The 19,535-nt window shown below is 49.8% G+C and overlaps 1 protein-coding gene across 1 annotated transcript; it reads left to right on the top strand.

The window, feature by feature from the left end:
• The first annotated feature begins 233 nt into the window (after positions 1-233).
• On the top strand, positions 234-19,534 carry LOC134032838 (sorbin and SH3 domain-containing protein 2-like). Its single transcript, XM_062476896.1, has 26 exons — positions 234-705; positions 3,422-3,466; positions 3,795-3,913; positions 4,192-4,387; positions 5,058-5,218; positions 5,678-5,744; positions 6,664-6,702; positions 7,036-7,216; positions 7,335-7,446; positions 7,713-7,793; positions 8,490-8,546; positions 10,015-10,064; positions 10,261-10,538; positions 10,844-11,067; positions 11,236-12,928; positions 13,517-13,641; positions 13,747-13,793; positions 13,983-14,097; positions 14,318-14,446; positions 14,643-14,828; positions 14,980-16,296; positions 16,407-16,739; positions 17,119-17,229; positions 17,695-17,738; positions 17,994-18,100; positions 18,210-19,534. The coding sequence occupies exons 2-26, from the start codon at positions 3,457-3,459 to the stop codon at positions 18,269-18,271; spliced, it is 5,844 nt and encodes a 1,947-aa protein (XP_062332880.1). The 5' UTR covers positions 234-705; positions 3,422-3,456; the 3' UTR covers positions 18,272-19,534.
• The last annotated feature ends 1 nt before the right edge of the window (position 19,535 follows it).

The following is a 19,535-nucleotide window of genomic DNA, read 5'->3' on the forward strand; positions in this document are numbered from 1 at the left end:
GGGTATGGGTGTGGGTGTGTTTGTATTGTGTAGGTAGAGTGGTAGAATTTCACACAGGCTACTCATTGTGAGCTGTAGGCTACTGTGAGTGGTAGTACTTTTGACCTTGTGGTTGCAGAGGGAAGCCAAATGTATTTTTTGGGGTTGATAATTATTCAATTCCAACTCACAAGGGACTATTAGGTTTTGGTGAGATTATTGTTTTCCTTCACATTTTTAGTCATGCATTCATTAACAGCACTGCAGGGGGTAAGTATGTTAAGATGTCCCAGTTGTCCTGAGAGAAAGAGAGAGGGAGAGATAAAGAAAGAAAGAGAGAGAGAGGGGGGGGTTCTATATGAGATTCGCGCCATTCAGAGAGACCTCTTGAGGCCATGCCCCTGTGTTGCCATGACCACGGTCCAAGGGGACCCGCGCTGCACCAATGAGCAACACTCGACCGTGTTGGGCGACAACGACAGCGACACCGCCAAACAGCCCTGGGGGAGCCGAATATTACACCTTTGTAGCTGCCACTACACCCATCCTGCGTGGACAGGACAGGCGTAAGCCACTGCAGGACTGCGCCGTCATGGGAGTGACAAAGACGAGCTTTCATGATTTGTTGATGTGGAAAAACACTTTTCATTCGTCTGAAAAGCATTAGTTGTGCGGAAAGAGCTGACTCAAGATGCCAGCGACATAAATACGGAACTCATCCTACAGGCAAGTCTCCCTTAATGTGACTATAGCATATAGTAGCCTTCTAGCTCAGTGTTTTGACGCTTCATTGATAGACGCTCAAAACAGGTGCATGTTGAGTGTGCACACACCCTATCAATTTAGAAGAATCTTACACCGCATATACACAGTGATGATTTGCTGAAATGTATTGTTAGAACAAGGCTTTATTACGCTTCTGTAAAACCTGCGTGACGTAATGTAAAGATCATTTGTTCCCATGCGTTGTTATTGTATAGGACTGCGCGCCGATGGTATATGTTCTGAACGTAGTTGCAGTAACAGTGGTTTGAACGTGTCTCGCGGCATGTGTCCCTATTTTAGCAAAATTAAGGATTTTTTAAAAGTACAATTATGTCCCTTTAGTCATAACGGAGGAAAATCTGGCGCATGCCACCACCTAGGAGCCATATGCACCTGCTAAGCATCATGTGAAGCAGGCTAATTGTTAAAGTAATGTACATTATGTCACCCAGGCTATGGCTACATATTCTATAGTTGGTAAATGACAGACATGGCTTGCGGGCAACATTATTATAAAGAGGTACAGGTCATCTCTGCTACTGACTATGGGTAATGAAATATTGAGAGAATGAATAGATGACTGAGTGAGTGCACCGCTGCTTTCATCTTTGGCTAGTGAATTTTGTCCTGCGCCTTGCTACAACCCCCCCCCCCCCCCCCCCCACAGACACACACCCCAACCCCCATCTCAAGGAGGCAGACTCTCTGGCTCTGGTTAAGGCATGACAGGGTATTTTTAACTTTGTCTGAAGTCATCCCTTCTCAGGGTTTCCTCTGGCATGTTCCCTGAAATTGAAGGGTGGTGGGGGACTTAGGGGCTTAGAGGTGGGTAGGCTGGTGTGGGGAGTGAGGAGGAGAGAGAGAGTGTGGAGAAAGGTGGTGGTGGTGGGGGGGCTGTCTTCTTTTTATGATGTAACATTCCACAACGCGGCCTTAACATGGCTTTACTGTCATGTTCATGTTCACGGCTCCACATGTAAGCCTACCAAACCAAGTGAAGCGTTAAGGGTGGAGTCAGGGATGAAGTTCTTGTCTTCCCTGCCCTCCGCACTTCTAAAATGTGTTTAAGTCATGAAATGGCTCTGTTGTGCAGTAGTTATTAGGCACTTTTTCAATCACCAGTGCGAGCAGAGAAAAAAAGGTGCTGCCACTTTTGGTTGAATGATGTTTTCTGTATGTGGCCAGGTTAAACCTTTACACAACAGATTGGAGAATCATGGCTTATTGTTAATGAATGCTGATGAAATTATGCCATGCCAACACTGGAAGCACCTCATTGAGCTCACTGCAGACTTGCTTGAGCACACATTCTTATCCAGAAACATTGTCTACATAAATAGCAGGTCTTGGAATCCGTTCTTAACTTAACTCCTCAGGGAGGCTAGGAGAGTCTGACTGTCAAGCTGCTGTTTCACCTCAGAGCCTGTGGGCAACAGAGGCTAACCAGCAGCGTCTGGGTGTGTCAGTGCTTCGCTGATCTGTCATTCTTAGTTAGCCCTGCTAGCTGTCATTTCATCATTAGTCAGCCTTGTCGGCCATGGCTAGGCTATCAGTTAGACATGTTTGCTGTCATTATCTGTTAGCCTTAAAAGCTGTGGTTATCAGGTTAGTCCAATTGGCAAATGATAGCCATAATTAGTATTTGACATACTATATGTAGTCTCTTGGGGTCTACTTGCTGTTCTGCTAAAACCTGGGCAGCCCAGACAGCTGCTCTGCTGTCTGGCAGGTGTGTTTCTCCTAGAGGGAGGAGATACTCGGCTCTTTTCTGTGGTTATTACACATGAACATGATTCCTCTACTGGGTGGAAATGGGGGATCGGGGGGCTGTGAGGGTCTGCTCTGTAGATTGCGAGATGGATGTTGTCTGTCTGTTAGGTGTGTGTCCAGATTGTTTTTGTGTCTAGGTGGTGTAAATGTGTCGGTGGTGTGTGTGATTCTACATGGTGGGTGTGTCTAGATAGTGTGTGTGTCTAGATGGTGTGTATGTGTGTCTAGATGGTGTGTGTGTGTGTGTGTCTAGATGGTGTGTGCGTGTCTCGGTGGTGTATGTGTGTCTCGGTGGTGTGTGTCTGTCTAGGTTGTGTGTGTGTGTGTCTAGATGGTGTGTGTGTGTCTAGATGGTGTGTATGTGTCTAGATGGTGTGTGTGTGTCTAGATGGTGTGTGTGTGTGTGTCTAGATGGTGTGTATGTGTCTAGATGGTGTGTGTGTGTCTAGATGGTGTGTGTGTATGTGTCTAGATGGTGTGTGTGTGTCTAGATGGTGTGTGTGTGTCTAGATGGTGTGTGTGTGTCTAGATGGTGTGTGTGTGTCTAGATGGTGTGTGTGTGTCTAGATGGTGTGTGTGTGTCTAGATGGTGTGTGTGTGTCTAGATGGTGTGTGTGTGTCTAGATGGTGTGTGTGTGTCTAGATGGTGTGTGTATGTCTCAGCTGCTCTGTGTCGCCAGCAGTCTGCTGTCCTGTAATCTAATATGATGTTGCGTGACGCTAACACGCCCCAAGGGGGTGGTTTGTGTGTGTGCTGGGGGGGAGGGGGTGGGGGGTGGGGGGTGGGGGGGCACAGGGTGATTAAGGTTAGGGTTATAAAGGGGGTTACACAGCAGTCAGTGATGTGTGTGTGTGTTTGCTGAATCATGGTGAAAGCAAAGTGTCATAGTCAAGTGTTTTATTTCAGGACAGGCTGAAGTCCAGAAACAAAGAGAGATCACCATGGATACAGGTGTGTACACTGTCCTGCCCGCTCAACAACCAACCCTATGACTCCATTCACAGATACACGGAAACACCATAACACACGCACACTTTACCAGCCATGTGCCAGATTGCGGCTGTGGTTATAGTGCAGTTCAGATAAACAATAGCATAATCTAACTTAATCCTCTTAATGTGTCTATGCTTTTGTTTTCACTATGCCTCATTCTAAACCCAAGATGTGTCCCAATTTGCATTGATCAGGAGGTACATGAGTACACACACATGAACACCCCCCCCCACACACACACACACATGAACACACATTCTCATCTCTGCTCTTTTATTGTCTTCAGATGTCTGCCGTTGCTATGGAGTAGCAGAGAGCTTAAGGAATGGAGACGACATCACTTCCTCCCTAGCTGCCAAAGGCTATAGGAGTGTTCGACCCAACCTACAGAGGCCCTCACTCCTGGTTAGCCTCTCTCTTCTCTCTACATCGTTCACACACTCAGGCAACCTGTGTCCATCTAAAAATGAAGTTTTCCTTATCCCAATAGTGTCATACCGTATCAGTCCAGCATTTTGCATTCCCCAACATCTGACCATAGCTTTTTCCCCTCTCTCTCTCTCGCTCTCTCTTGCTCTCGCTCTCTCTCTCTCTCTCTCTCTCTCTCTCTCTCTCTCTCTCTCTCTCTCTCTCTCTCTCTCTCTCTCTTTTGCTCTCTCATTCTGTCTCTGTCCGTTCCTCAGAGTCAAATGAGGTTGAACAGGACAGGAAAGGCTACAGGAAACTCCTTCAGTCACCAGCCTCTTCTGTCCTTCCCTTCCTCCCCCTCCCTCCCCCAAGCCCTGTCCTCCCCTTCCTCCCCCTCCCTCCCTCAGGACCTGCCCCCCCCACCTGGCTCTAGCTTCTCATCCAGCCCCTCACAACAGGATGTGAGGTCAGGTGGGTCGCCCTCTTTCTTACACGTTCAACGGATATCTCTTTTTCTCCTCTCCCTCCTCCCTTTCCCTTGTGCTCTCTCTCTCTCCTGGTTGTCATGGTGAGTTAGCTTGTCAATTCTGATGAAGCCACTCTCATTAAAGACTGTGTGTGTGTGTGTGTTTTTGCGTGTGTATGCTTGTGTTTGTGGCTGTGGGAATGGCAAATGACATTTTTGTGTGTGTGTGCATGGATGCTGTGGATGTGTTTGAACGTGTGTGGATGCACGTGTGCGTGTATGTCTCTGCATGTGTATGTGAGTGTGTGGTTACAGTGTTCAAGTGTGTGTGTGTTGAGGCTTGGATGGTGTGTGCTCCTCGTTTGTGGTCAGTGATCTCTCTAATCCCTGAGGCCAAGTGATGCGGATTAATGCTGTAATCTCAAGGCCAAGAGAAGGAGCACCAGGGATTAACCTGTCTGTCTGTGTCTATGTCTGTCTGTCTGCTTGCTTGTCTGTCAGATTGGAAGAAAATGTCAATTGATTTTAAAGGTATATTTAATTCAAATGTGTGTTCAAAAAAAGCTTTCAAAATTATGTCTGTGTGCATATGTGTCCTTGTGCATGTGTGTGTGTGTGTGTGTGAGGTAGAGAGAGAGAGTTCTAACTCTGCTTTTCTGTCTCTGTCCTTCCCAGAAGTCAGAGGTCACCGGGGTCATGCCCCGAGCCCGGCCCCCTCAAGCCAAGCCCACAACCACAGAAAACCAATGGCAGCAGAGGAGGCCAGAACTCCTCCCACTCACTTCACTGGCATAGGCCCTGTGGACCAATCAGGCATCCCCATTGCTATTCGAACGGTAAGACATCATCTGACATTGCCTACCCCATGGAAGTTGCCCTCCTTGACACAAAACTCTCAGACGCATCAACAGAATCAGATTTTTTTCTTTAAACAGTCAAACATTCTACATACAACTGATATTAACACGGCTCATTGGTCTTCCAGCTGAGGTTGTAACTCATAAGACCCTAAAGCATATTAAAGCGTTCTGATTGGACGGGGGCCAACCGCTCTGTCTTTGGCAGTTGGGTGGGGGCCAGCCAGATAGGAGGGGGAAACAGAATGTGAGCTGGTAGCGATCAAGCTGCTTTACGAGGGTGGTGGAGCCTCCTCCATGCTAGAATCTCCCTCGATAGGACCGCGTTGCCCAGCCCGCTAGCTCCAGCAAGATCACCCAGTGTCTGCATTACTCTGTAACTGAATCCCTCTCTCTCTGATGTGTGGTTCTACTGTGGTGTGTGTGTACCTGTGACAGGCAGTGGAGCGGCCTAAAGACTGGTACAAGAGCATGTTTAAACAGATCCACATGGCCCATAAGGCAGGTAAGAACCACAGACATGGAGATTTGTATCCATAAAGTACGTACGTAATCGTTCCCTGACTGTGGTGTGTTTATGTGTGTTTGTGTATTGAGAGTGTGTGGGTCTGTTCTTGGACAAGGATTTCCAGTGTGAATAAAAAGATTTGCCAGCTAATTTATTTCCGAAAACCTCCCACAATATTTTTGTCAAAATTTTCATTTACATTTATGCATTTAGCAGACGCTTTTATCCAAAGCGACTTCCAAGAGAGAGCTTTACAAAAGTGCATAGGTCACTGAACATAACAACGAGATAACCCCAAACATTGTGGGTAACCAAACATGAAGCATACATTGTGAAAACCAAATAAGTTCATCCTACCATTCAAGATAGGGTAGCGAGTCTAGCAAAGTCATACATCACTCTTTCTCAGAAAGTAAAAGGCTAAATCAGTTTGGCCTGTTCTGACCAGGTTGGTACTGGCGTGACTCAGCAATACCATTCAATCAACAGACTGCAAATGCAAACTGACTGGTGTGCCTCTTCCCCGGACTATTTATCTAATGTCAATATGTATCCACAGCCAGGGAGCCCTTCCTCTGTTGGTGTTAGTGGCATTGAAACATCCAATAAAACAGACAAAGGTCACATATATTTCCCAGCTGCATAAGGCCTTGTTAAGGCCGTTGTTTTTTAAGCGGAAGATGATGGATGGATGGATAAGGCCTTGTTAGCCTACAGATGTCTTGCTGGAGTCTGAATATCTGTGTGGAGGTGTATGCGTGTATGTGTGTGTAAGTGTGTGTGTGTGTGTGTGTGTGTGTGTGTGGGTGTGTGTGTGTGTGTGTGTGTGTGTGTGAGGCAGTTATGTGTGTAGAAGTGTGTCTGACTATGTGTGTGGTGGAAGGTGTTTTCTCACCTTGTTGGTTTGTTCTAACAGAAGCTGAGCCTGAGTTACACAGAGCTGCAGACAACCCTGGTGAGTCACCTCTCTCCTCTTTCTCTCCTCTCTTTCTCTCCTCTTTCTCTCCTGTTTCTCTCCTCTCACTCCTCTCTTCCTCCTGTTTCTTTCCCCTCTCTCTTCTCTCTCTCTTCGCTTTCTCTCCTCTCTTACTCTCCTCTCTTTCACCCTTATTCCCACTCACACTTCATCTCTTCTCTCACTCAGACTCCCCCTTTCATCCTTACCCTTTCACCCCTACTCCATCACTCTCGCTCTCTCTCTTTCTCCGCTTTCCCTCACACTTACAACGATAAGTGCAACGATACTTCTTGTTTTTTGTCGTGTAGATTATTGTTGTTGTTGTTGTAGATGATCATTCTCCGGAAGAACACCCCGCTCCAAGGAGTCATGCCTACCAGCCAATCACCAAGACTGTCTCCGAAAACGACACCACGCGCCCCCTCCGTAAAGCGAATGCCTCTCCCTCCCCCACCCCTTCGCTCAGGTCGATTGCGGGGCGTAGCAGGGCCAGTGAGCCGGAGAGAGACATGTACGACAGCCTCTTCTATTATGGGATAGTTTCTCGGTAGCAGGACATTCCTCTCATGAGTTCTCATTATCTCAGTTCCAACCCTTGACCGTTCTCTGTGCTTGTGTGCTGTGAACAGGAAGTGGGATGCCCCAGAGAGGAAGGTGGACACTCGGCGGTACCGTGCGGAGCCTCGCAGCATTTTTGATTACGAGCCCGGGAGGTCGTCCATCTTGGAGCAAGAGAGACAGGTAGGAGAACTTGACAAGCTGGAGGGAACCTTTTCCTGTGACAACATGGCAGGATGGGTCCAGTTACTACAGACTACAGTGCCCTCTGCTGGTGGAGGTGGAGACCTGCTGGAGTCTTGAGTCCCACACTGAATTCTCAGGGCTCCTCTTTCTCTACATCTGTGTCTTAGTCAGCCCCATCTCACTTGTCTATGTGTCATTGGGCTGCGACTCCTCCCCTCCATTCTTTCTCCTCATCCCTCGCCTCCTGCCCTTCATCTTTCCAGACTAGCCTGGCCCACCCAGTGATAGCTGTTGAGGACGAGCCGTGGTTTAAGTTCTTTGCAGAGCTGGAGTTTGGACGGCCGGTAAGATCAGGCCCACCAAGCTGCTCCTGGTCAGGGGAGGGTCAGAGGCCTCCAGCTACCTCCTCCTCTCCCCTCTCATCTCCTCCCCTCCCCTCCCCTCCCCTCTCCTCTCCTCTCCTCTCCTCTCCTCTCCACTCCTCTGCTTTACTCTACTCTACTCTACTCTACTCTACTCTACTCTATTCTCATGTATGTCGTGTAGATGAGGTAGCATGTTTGTGAGTGAGCATGTATTCATCTTCTGCCTTTTCGGCTTACCAATTCGTCAGCATATCTCTATCCCACATCGCCTTCATCTCTCATTTGCTCGGTTTGGTGTGTGTGTGCAACTAGGCTGAACTGGTTGAACTTCCTTGTCAGTAAAACACTCACCTGCAACATTGAATGGCTGGCTAAGGCAGTGTTTATGGAAAGTAGTTGGTTCGTCGGAGGATCCAAAATCAAACCCTTGAAAGGGAACATGAGGATGGAAGCAATGCTGATTAGTGATGCAGTGACACTTGCAGCATGTGTGTGTCTGTGTGCGTGTGTGTGTGTGTGTGTGCGCACCTGAACGCCTCTTTTTCATTGTGGTTTTGTAATCCACCCCTCTCCCCCTCTCCTTTATCATGTCCTCCTCCATCTCCCTCACCTTTCCTCCCCTTCCTCTACTCTCCTCTTCTCTCCTCTTCCCTCCTCCTCACCTCCTCTCCTAAGCCACCTAAAAAACGCCTGGATTGTCATCCAGAGAGCTCTCCTAGAGGCCACGCCCAGGTAAACAGCTCTGCCCCTCCCACCCTGTTACACCCAATCAAAATACTAAACATAGAATTGAAAACAAACTGAGCTGTGAGTTATGGTTTGTGAAAAGCCCCCCCATATTTACAGATGCACAAACAAGGTGTTTCCCGATGTAGGGGATGTCTGGAGGACAGCACTAGAACAGGTGGACGCTGTGTGAACAAGCCTCGGTACCGCCGCATCCTTGTCATACGTCAATGTTTACGACTCTCAGGCTAGGTCTTTGTTCACTGCCCCTCCTGCCTTTTCTTCCGTCTCTCTCCCCTCCCCTCTTCTCTCCTCCTCCATCCCCCCTCTTAGTATGCGCTCTGCCAGCCCCTTCCAAGGCCTGTCCTATCTTCCTATCAACTGCCGTGTCATGGCACAGGCCGTCGCCGTAGCACATAGCTGACGAAGTGTTGCCATCTGTCCTTGGCAATCGTGGTTTGATGTTCATTTGTTTCCAGTGGGATCATAGATATCATTATTTATTTATTTTGACTTCAGTCCGAAAACTAAGGTTGTCTCTGTCTTCCAAGTTTAAAGGAATAGCGTGTCGTGGTGTGTCGGCTCGAAGACATCAGTGTTTCTGTCTGTGTAAAGAGGACCTCCACAGCCTGTGTGAGGAGCAACATTAGTACTCTCTGTGGGTTATATTTGGAGGCGGTGACAATAGCAGAGTGAAGCCTTTGACTGACACCAGCAGTTACGACCAGTGGGGTGTGGGCTATCTTTATGAACGTCCTGTGAGGTCTTGGTCTTCGCAGGCCAATCATGTGTGTGTTTGCGTGTTGGTGTGTCCTTGTGCATGTATGTGTGCCTGTTTGTGTGTGTGTTCGTGTGTGAATGTGTGTGTCGGTGAGCTAGCCAGGCCAGTATTTATGTTAGCAGGGCACCAGTCCATACCCGGAGAATTTGAGACACTAGCAGCAGAAGAAGCAGCATAGCTCCTTCTACAGGATCCTCCAGTCAGTATAGCCTGGAAAGAACTAGAAGATTCTGTCGAACTAACTTGCACAGAGAGACAGACAGACAGAGCGCAGAGGAACTAGATTCAAAATGATGAGGACCTACTCCAGCCAGGCCTTCAAGGACTTCCCTGCCTTGTTTGACATTGAGACTCTCGTAAGTGGAACGCCCTGCTGAAAGCACACCTGACCAGCAGGATGGTTGGCAGTCTGCAGCAGACCTGGATGGGAGACTGGAACCTTTGTCTTACCAGATGAAAGCGTGAGGTGTGCAGGTGAAGCACAAACATGCTCCCTATGATGTGAGACAGTGGATTCTGCAGGTCTGAGGTCTAGGTTAGGACTATGTTATGGCGGAGGAGTGGTTAGGGTCAAGGTAGGAGTCTGGTTTCCAGACTAGGGTAACATTTTGATTCTCTGGTTGTCCAGAGTGTTGCGCTGTCTTTGTGTGTGTAAGCTGGATACTCAGACGGTGTGTGTTGGGTGTCTTTCAGAATTCTCTTCACCACAGCAAGGCAGACAGACCTACGGACAGGCCCTCAAGGTAATACTCATCTAAGCAGTACATCTCTATGGTTTAGCCATACATCATGAGTTCATCATATTATTATTGTTCATCATTTCTGTTGCCTGACTCAGATGTAATTACTTTGTACTGTCCCTGGTAAATACAAACGGTTCCTACTCTGACCAACAAAATACTGTTTGATAACACACATTAATAAAATGTGTGTGCCCAGCTCCTCTACTGACTACAGGAAGAGGAGGAAGTCTGAGCCTACCTCGGCCTCCCCCCAGCCTGCCGGCAGCCTGACCACCAGTCACAGCTCAGCCAGCAGCATCTCCTCCAATCAGGGCCCTGACACCAGCCTGTTATCCAATCGGGGCCCGGCATGGGTCCCCGACCCTTGCCTGAGTGTCGGCATGAGCAGTCGACCCTCAGCGACAACCCCACGCAGCCCCTCCCCTCTCAAAGCTGTGGTCAGCTCCTCCCCCACCTTACCCACCAGAGCAAGAGGTATGCTTTAGACACACACACACACATCTGTCTTTCTGTCCTTTTGTCCCTTTGTCCTTTTGTGACATCACTCTGTCCAGGCTGAAGCGTGCTTTTGTCATTTCAATCCAAAGATAATTCACTGTTGAGCCGGATTGGCCTAAATGTCATTTCTCTCACTAACAAGCTCTCTTAACTAGCAAAATATTTCTAAAGCTTGTCTCTAATTCCTGTAAGATGGTGTGTGTGTGTGTGTGTGACAGCCTGTCTAAGTCCTGTCCTCTCTCTCTCTGACCATGCTGCTGTGCTGGCTGGATATCTCTCAGGTGGGGAAGGTAGTAACATTGCCTCAGACCATCTCAAATGCTCCACCTCACTCTCACATAACTCACTCTCCCCTTGTCCAAGTGATCAACCTCTGGGATCTGACAGTGCTGTCTCTCTCGACCCCACTGCAACTCTGAGACCCGTAGATTCTATCTGTTTGAATGGCTGGGCAGCTCAGGGCCAGAGTGGGGGTGTATGTGACAAAGGAGAGGGGGAGAACGGGGTAGAGTGTAACAGAGAGGAGGGGGAGAACGGGGTTGTGTGTAGCAGAGAGGAAGGAGAGAACGGGGTTGAGTGTGAGAGAGAGGAGGGGGAGAACGGGGTTGTGTGTGAGAGAGAGGAGGGGGAGAACGGGGTTGAGCATGAGAGAGAGGAGGGGGAGAACGGGGTTGTGTGTAGCAGAGAGGAGGGGGAGAACGGGGTTTTGTGTAACAGAGAGGAGGGGGAGAACGGGGTTGAGTGTGACATTGGGAAGGGAAATAGCAGCCGTGCATCTAGCATAGAGTGTGTGGGGGACGAGCCAATTTCTCCCAAACGAAAGTCCTGGAGCTGTGACAACCTGCTGACGGAGGAAGGGGCGGGACCTCACACCCCCCGGCTGCGCTCCAAGAGCACAAACTTCCTGTCATGTGACTCGAGGGTCGAAGGTGAAGGGGAGGGACGGCAAGGCTCGCCCCACAATGCACCTGGCTTCCTGCGTCTGTATAAGCAGATGCACCACATCAGCCGACAGGCGCTAGTCGGAGGCCACACCCCCACTGTGCGTTTACGAGTTTTGGAATACGAGAGCGAGCTGCAGGCAGAAAGACTACAGACAGAGAGACTGAAGACAGAGAGACTGCAGACAGAGAGACTGCAGAGAGAGGAGATGCAGGACGAGGATCTCCAGAGGGAGAAGCTGCATGGGGATGTGCCTAAAGACGTGGTGACCAATAGGATCACACAGTTTGAGAGCCTCATCCAGAAGTCGCGGTCCATGCCTGACCTGGGGCCCCGCGGGACACGAGGCGGGAGCATCCTCCACAGACGAAACTCCACAGAGTCCAGCCTGGACGACAACCCCCCTGCTAACCCCCCCACCAGGAACCCCCCCGAGGGCCGTCCCTTCTACCCCGGCAGGAACTCCTCCCAGCCCACCTACTATAGCCATTGCCCCCAGCCCCCCTGCCATGCCAATGCCATCCCCTCCCATCTCCCTTTCTCCTCAACCCACCAGCCCCCCCACCAAAGGCCCCCACCTCCTCTCTACTCATCCCCCCAGCCCCCTGTTCAGTGTCCCCCCCTTCCTCCCTCCACCCTCCAGCAGGAATTCTGGGACAGCGAGCCGGAGGGTGTGGCCTCGGACCTCAGTGACATCATCCACCTGGGAGGGTCCTCCCCCTGCAGCGAGAGCGACTTTGATCGCAGATCTCACACCTCCTCCGACAGCCCCCGCAGCCCTGCCCATCCTCATCTTCATCACCATTTTCATCAGTGGCAGCTGGTTGGCAAATGTAAGGGCCCCTGTCCCGCCTCTTCCACCCGCTTTACCACCCTGCGCAGACATGACAGATCCAGACCTCCCCCAGCCCCAAAACCCCCTGCCCATTACCCAGCTCCAGCCCACCCAGCCCCAACCCTCTGCCCAGCCCCTGCCCCCTCCCGGCTGGCCTCCTTGGTAAGCCCTGTCCCCTTCAACCGGAGGCGGAGCAACTCAGTGTACCAAGCTCTGGACGAGGCACTGACTGACATCTACCTCTACCTACTGGAGGAGAGGAGCGGGGAGGAGTATGAGAGGAGGACCAGGGACGACGAGAGGAGGAGGAGCATGGAGGAGGAGAGTTGGAGGAACAACTTGTCTGGTAGCAGCCTCCTCCATAGGCTGATTGCAGAGCTTCTTCCAGACACGCCCCAGAGAAGTTCCTCCCTGCAGGCTGTGGGCCACCCTAGGCAGGGAGATGGGATGGGGTACAGACCCCGCCGCCTGCACCAGATATACCCCCCACTGCCAGATGGAATGGCCAGCCCCGTGTGCCACCAGCTTCTCTCCCCCAGCCCCGCCCAGAAACAAACCAGCCACCAGGACTGGAATGAACTCTGCCAAGGTGGAGGGCCGCATCCTTCCCAAAGTACCTCACCACCCCCCACCCCCTAGCTTTCTTCTTCTTTCCTTCTCTCTCTCTCTCCCTCTTCCCTCTCTCCCTCTTGTTCCTAATTTCTTTCTCTCTCTATGTTCATCCTCTTTCCTGCATGTTCTGTATGTGTCTGTCGTCTACTGTAGTGTGCATGTGTACGTTTTCAGTGACGTGGGGTCAATGAGTTCATGTGCTTCATGTTGTAGTTGTTTTCTGTGATGTTTGATTTACCGTAGTAGAATACCTACATCATGTACACGGTGTGTGTGCATATGATTGTTGTGTTTATGCACACACATATCTTTTTGTATGTTAGTTTGTTCACCCATAGTATTGTGTTAGTTGCCCCAATTTATTCCAGTTTCTTTTTCAGGTTCCAGTTTCTTTTTGCTCTACCACGTGCAAACTCTTATAGCTTTTCTTTTAAGATGCCTAAGTCTGGTCCATTAGATAAATTTGGTTTTGTCTAGTACCTGTGCCAACGACCCTTCCCTTGCATGTGAACTATCTCTACTTGCTGTCTCTCTGTGATTGTGGCTCTTTGTCCCTCCCCTTCAGACCAGGACTTCAGTAGGAACCAATCGTATGTTGACATTGGCCGCCATGCAACTCCCGTCCAATCTTATGCTGACCTGGGTCGCACTGCCCCTCCCAGCAGGAAGCACATCCCTGATATTCAGGAAGTAAGTGAGCCACAGTCATCTACTGTCCAATACCCAACTGTATTGATGGCACGCAGGGATGATTGTCTATATTGAGGAAATGGTACATTATTTTGTTCCCAACAGAAACAGGCAGCCAGAGCAGTATACAACTTCAAAGCTCAGACCGTCAAGTAAGCATCCCTCCAACGCTAAACATCTGTCTTACTGAACCAAAACTATTGTGTTGTGTAATACCATTGAGTAGACAGCATGTTATGTCTAACATGTTAACTGTGGTATTGCATGCTAACTGTAGTGTTGTGTGGTCCCAAGTAACTGACATCATGCTAACATGCTAACTTGGTGTTGTGTCATCCCAGGGAGCTGGCTCTGAGGAAAGGGGAGATTGTTTACATCCTCAAGCAGATTGATAATAACTGGTATGAGGGAGAGAGCCATGGACAGGTGGGGATCTTCCCCATCTCTTATGTGGAGGTAAGTCCTCTCCTCTCCTTCTTTTCTCCCCTCTTCTCTTCTCTCCTCTCCTCTCCATCTTTTCTTCCTCTCCTGTCTTTTCTACACTCCTGTGTGCCTCTAGCTGTCTTTTCTTCCCTCCTTAATTCACCTCCCTTCTCTCTCTTCTCCATTAACACTGATTCCAGTAAGCTTATCCGTGACCTTATCTGTCTCTCTTCATCTGTCTCTCTCTTTGTAGAAGATAAGTCCCTCTCAGAAGCCCCAGCCAATCAGACCCCCACCCCCGGTCCAGGCCAGAGAGCTGGGGCAGGCTGTGGCTCGCTACAACTTCACAGCTGACACCTCTGTCGAGCTGTCTCTGAAGAAGGCAAGACCCTCCTATCCACCACCACCGTCTCTCTGTCCATCCTTCCCTCAAGCTCTTCATTCCTCCAGCCCTGCCTCTTCTCAAGCTCTAATCCTCCAATTCTCCTATCACTTCATCTCTCTCTCTTTCCCTCCACCTCTGTCTCCATGCCTCGGTTTCTCTATCCCTCCATCTAACACAGCCCTGTGTGCTTTAGGGGGAGCCTGTGCTGCTGTTGAGACAGGTGGATCAGAACTGGTTTGAGGGGAAACTTCCGGAGTCTGGACGTCAGGGCATTTTCCCGGTCTCCTACGTGGACGTGACCCAGAAGACCCACTACCCACAATCCTCACTGCCACAGAATGTCCCCAATGACAGACTCCACCCCTTGGGCTCAGCTAAGGTATGCGATGGCATTGTCACCTTTTCTCTCTCTATGTCATTTGGGTGACAGTAGTGACAGTAGTGTCGGCTTTCATATCTTCTCGTGTCTCCTGCCATTTTCTCTTGGTTTTTCAGTTCTCTCTCTTACTTTCTTTCTCTCCATCCTTCAGCCTTCATCCACACTCCCTAGCTACAGCTCCTCCCCCTCCCCTAGGCCAGGCCCATCCCCCCAGAAAGCCAAACTGCAGGCCATCACAAACGATTGGCTATCCCTCACCCTGGGGCTCTCCCCCTCCCTCATCCCTGCCATTATGCCTCCCCCTTACCCCTCCCTCACCCCTGCCCCAACCCCTCCCCCTTACCCCTCCTTTACCCCTCCTGCCCAGCCCCGCAGAACCCCCTCGCTCACCCCTTCTCTCACCCCCTCCCTCACCCCCGGCCCCACCCCTCCCCCCTATCCCCATGGCCTGCTGGCCGACCTGGAGGAGCTGGACTCTCTGGTGTCCTCCTCACCCGTCTCCCGCCAAGGCTCTTCCTACTCCTACTCCCCCTCCCTCTCCCTAACTCCGTCCTTCAGACAGGGGCACTTCATCCCTATAACCTCCCCTAGGACCTTCCCCTCCTCCCCTGAGCCCAGCCCCTCCCCCCTCCCCTCTCTCCCCACGACGGGAACCTCCATCACTTCCTCCCCTATTTCCCCCTCCTTTGACACCCACCCTCAGTATGGCAGTGTGGTTGACCTGTCACAGGCCAGTGCTAGATCCTTCATGGATTGTCCAGCTGAGTCAGAGGCTAGTTCCAGTCCTGTGGACCTTGTTGTGTATGAACCCAGCGACCAACCAGCTTTCAGCCTGGCTGACAACCAACCAGTTTTCAGCCTGGCTGACAACCAACCAGTTTTCAGCCTGGCTGACAACCAACCAGCTTTCAGCCTGGCTGACAACCAACCAGCTTTCAGCCTGGCTGACAACCAACTAGCTTTCAGCCTGGCTGACAACCAACCAGCTTTCAACCTGGCTGACAACCAAACAGCTTTCAGCCTGGCCAGAAACCAACCATCTCACACCTTGACCAGCAAACAATCAGCTCCTAGAGAGGACTCGCCGTCCAGAGAGCAGGAAGACGACTTGTGTGAGGAGCTGGTGTCCATCATACAGCGCAGCAAATCACAGAGCTTGTTTTCCCAGGGGGAGGGGTTTCACAGGCAGGCAGCAGATGAAGGCAAAGGGCTTCCCAAGCTGTTCATAGATGAAGACGAGCTTGATGAAGTCAGGCCTCTCCCTGACAAACAAACATCTGTCACACCTGTGGAGGAGAGACCCGAGTACCAACGAGAACATCTTGTGGAACATCTGATCAAATGTGAGGTAGAACATGAGGTGGAGCATCTAATGGAACGTCAAGCAGAACTTCAGTTAGAAATCAAGATGGAGTGTCCAGTGGAACATCTAGTGGAACTCCAACCAGAGAATCCAGGCGAGCGTCAGGTAGAGAGGGGTGTGCTGTGTGTTTTTCCTACCGTTGCCGTGGATACGTGCCTGCAGACTAACCCTTGATCAAGCTATAAACTTGTAACTTCTCCATCTTTCCGACACAGGCTGGTCAATCCCAGGGTGCACCAGTGTGCCAGCCCTCTCCTCCTCTCGAACATTCGATTCTTTCTTCCCCTCCCTTGCATCTTTCTCCCTGTGCCACTCCTCCCCACTCCCCCCTTCCCTACCCCAAACCTTCCTCCACCCCGCCTCACTCCCCCCCTCCCTACCCCAAGCCCTCCTCCACCCCCCCTCCCTACCCCAAGCCCTCCTCCACCCCGCCTCACTCCCCCCCTCCCTACCCCAAGCCCTCCTCCCCCTCTTCCTTCTCCACCCCTCCCCCTTCCCCTCCTCCCTACACAAAGTCCCGACCAGAAATGCGCTCCCCTAAGCCCAAGGTAACCATGGCAGCTGTGTGAAAATGGTGTGACCTCTAACCTCAGAAACAGGACTTAGAAGATTAACATTTTTATTTTAGCTTACCAATCGTGGTTGGTGATATTTGTTTACTGTTCTGCATGGAAGGAGTTCACCCAAAACAAACATTGATATAGCTGCCTGTCTTTTAGTTTAAATGAACACTGTCAGGGCTGTCTAAATATACCATCGCCTTAGGCCCTAAACATAGCCAGCTGGATGTTACAAATACCAGGTCAGATAGATATAGATATAAATATGGGCTCTATGGGCTCTCAGTCTAGTTCACAGACTAGATGCCTGCTGTTTTTTAGGTTGTGTGTGTGTCTCTACTCTGACTGTGTGTCCTGGTCCCTGCAGCCATTAAAGCGTGAGGTAGTGGTTGTGGGTAAGCCCCCTCGTAGTCCTGTGATGTCACGGCGTTCCTGCGGCTCACCCAGTAGAGGCCACACCCACTCACCAGCTCCTAGGGTACGCACATCTCCCACAGTGCACCTTGAGCTGCATCAGTGAGAGGTGACCAGTCCTAGAGACCCTCCAGGCAGACCATGTTTGTCAGAGTGTGCTGCCCACATAGCATGGTCTGCGAGGGTAGTTCTGCATGGTGAAAATGGTCTCTGTCCAGCCTGTCTTGCCGGGCCGAGACAGAACCAGGGTCTGCTGGTGACCTGCTTGACTGGAGTTCGGGTAGTTGTTTTTGAGTCTCCTTGTGTTTATTTGCCACAGGGATTTTGGAGTATGTCGTTATGCTGGTCTAGAACAGTTGTATGGAGTCTGAAACTGTTGTGGAAGGTTTGACTTGAGGATTGTGTGGATTGATGGTGTTGTCTCGGCAATTTATACTGTGGGAAGGTTCACTGCGCTTCGTAGGCTCTTTAGCATAAAGATTTAGACATGGCTGACATCTCTTTTCTCCTTCTCTCCTTTTCTCTCCAGCGCCCAGCCTTCACCCAGGAAGGACTGCAGTGTGGTGGAGAGCCGTGAGTAGCTCCCATGTCCCAAATCTTCTACTCCTCTACTCCATCTCCCATGTTCCAAATCTTTTCCTCGACTCCATCTCCCATGTTCCAAATCTTCTCTACTCCACCTTTTCTGCTTATCCCCTCATTCCTGAGTCTTATTTAGCTGGCTGTCATTCAAGCTGTGTGTGTATGTTCTAGAACTTAGAATCTGGGTCTGAACAGTAAATGTGAGTCTGATGCGACAACCTGTCCCAAACTGATGATGTCATGCAGGTTCCAGGTGCTGTATAACTACGCCCCTCGCAACGAGGATGAGCTGGAGCTGAGGGAGGGTGAGGTGGTCGATGTCATGGAGAGATGTGACGACGGGTGGTTCGTAGGTGAATCCAACCTCTACATCCACCCATCTATCCATGACCTGCAGCATGTAGATATCAAGATACCACCTCAAGCTAGTTCTTACGCTGGTGTGTTTTTCTCAATGTCCAGGCACATCCAGAAGAAGCAAATTCTTTGGAACGTTTCCTGGGAACTATGTGAAGAGGCTTTAATCTGGTCTGACAGTACTGAAGTTGTGCCAGGATAGTGGCTGAACTGGTCCAAACTGCTCATTTTACACGGAACAATGACTTCGCATGTGAACAGCTACAACTAGCCATCCTCATGTCAGACAGATCCAGAGATGGCCCCGCCAGAGCAGTAGGCTCTTCCTTTTCTGAGGAAATTACATCGTCATCCCCATGGTGACCAGAAGGAAGTAAAAAGGAAAAATAGTTGTTTGATTGAACAATGAAGGGCTGTGATTCTGAAGATGGGAATACTCCCAGTGAAGACTGCCTTGTACACTTATAGATCTCACAATAACAAAGTAACCAAGTGCCCTATTTACCATATATTTATTTTATTCATATATACAGTATACATAATTCTTTAAGATTGATTTTTGCTATTTTACACTAGGAATGTACTTGAATGTGTGGAGAGGGGCTGTCCTATTTTGATAGAACCATCAGACAGTTCTAAAACCAGCTCTGGGCTCTAGAAACATCACACAGTTCAAGAACCATCTGGAAGGTCTAGAACTGAGTTCTATTCGAGAACACTCCAGCAGACAGGTCTAGATTGTGGTTGTGTCTGACTCTGTAGGCTGAGTATTATGGTAGTCAGCCTAGTGGACTCTCATCCTTCAGCTGCTCTACACACATTCCTACAGACTTAATAAAGGAAAGATGACAATTTTCAGATTTGCAGCGTTCTCTCTGTCCAGTGAGGGACCCACAGCTGCCCACTGCTGGCGAGGACACTGCATGACAGCTCGTTATCCAACACCAGGCCAGTCTGTGGACTATTCTTAAGCACAGGACTCCTGAGATAATGCTGTAAACTGTTCTTAGACTACCATTCTAACACATATGGTATATATGCTCATGCATGGTTTATTAGAAGGTCCTGTACTTCAAGGATGCTGTCAGGTGACTTGAGGTATAGTTTACACGTAATTATTGTAAAACGCTAAGTCCGGCGAAAGTATTTCTCTTTTACTGATGTGATGTGTGACAGATGTCCTTAATAATGAGTTTTGGGTCTTCCAGACACCACATGAGTCTGCACAAAGATGTTTGTTTGCCGAATACTTCTCTACTTGTTGCAGCTGAGGTTAACCAATGCCTCTTCTACTATTATGTGTTTTGTATTTCTTTAATGATAATAACCCGTTGTACAAATTGTATAAGCCATCGTCATTGATTGTGCATCATCTGTTCGTCTGTCCATTTCGCTGTCTGTTTATGTCCAATAAACTGCCTGATATGCAGT

This window comes from Osmerus eperlanus, chromosome 13, assembly GCF_963692335.1.
Source record: "Osmerus eperlanus chromosome 13, fOsmEpe2.1, whole genome shotgun sequence".
NCBI classification, from domain to species: domain Eukaryota; kingdom Metazoa; phylum Chordata; class Actinopteri; order Osmeriformes; family Osmeridae; genus Osmerus; species Osmerus eperlanus.

Coding starts and splice junctions, on each gene's coding strand:
- LOC134032838 (XM_062476896.1), top strand. Junction 10,065..10,260: donor CCTACGGACAGGCCCTCAAG/GTAATACTCATC, acceptor GTGTGTGCCCAG/CTCCTCTACTGACTACAGGA. Junction 17,230..17,694: donor CCCACTCACCAGCTCCTAGG/GTACGCACATCT, acceptor TTTTCTCTCCAG/CGCCCAGCCTTCACCCAGGA.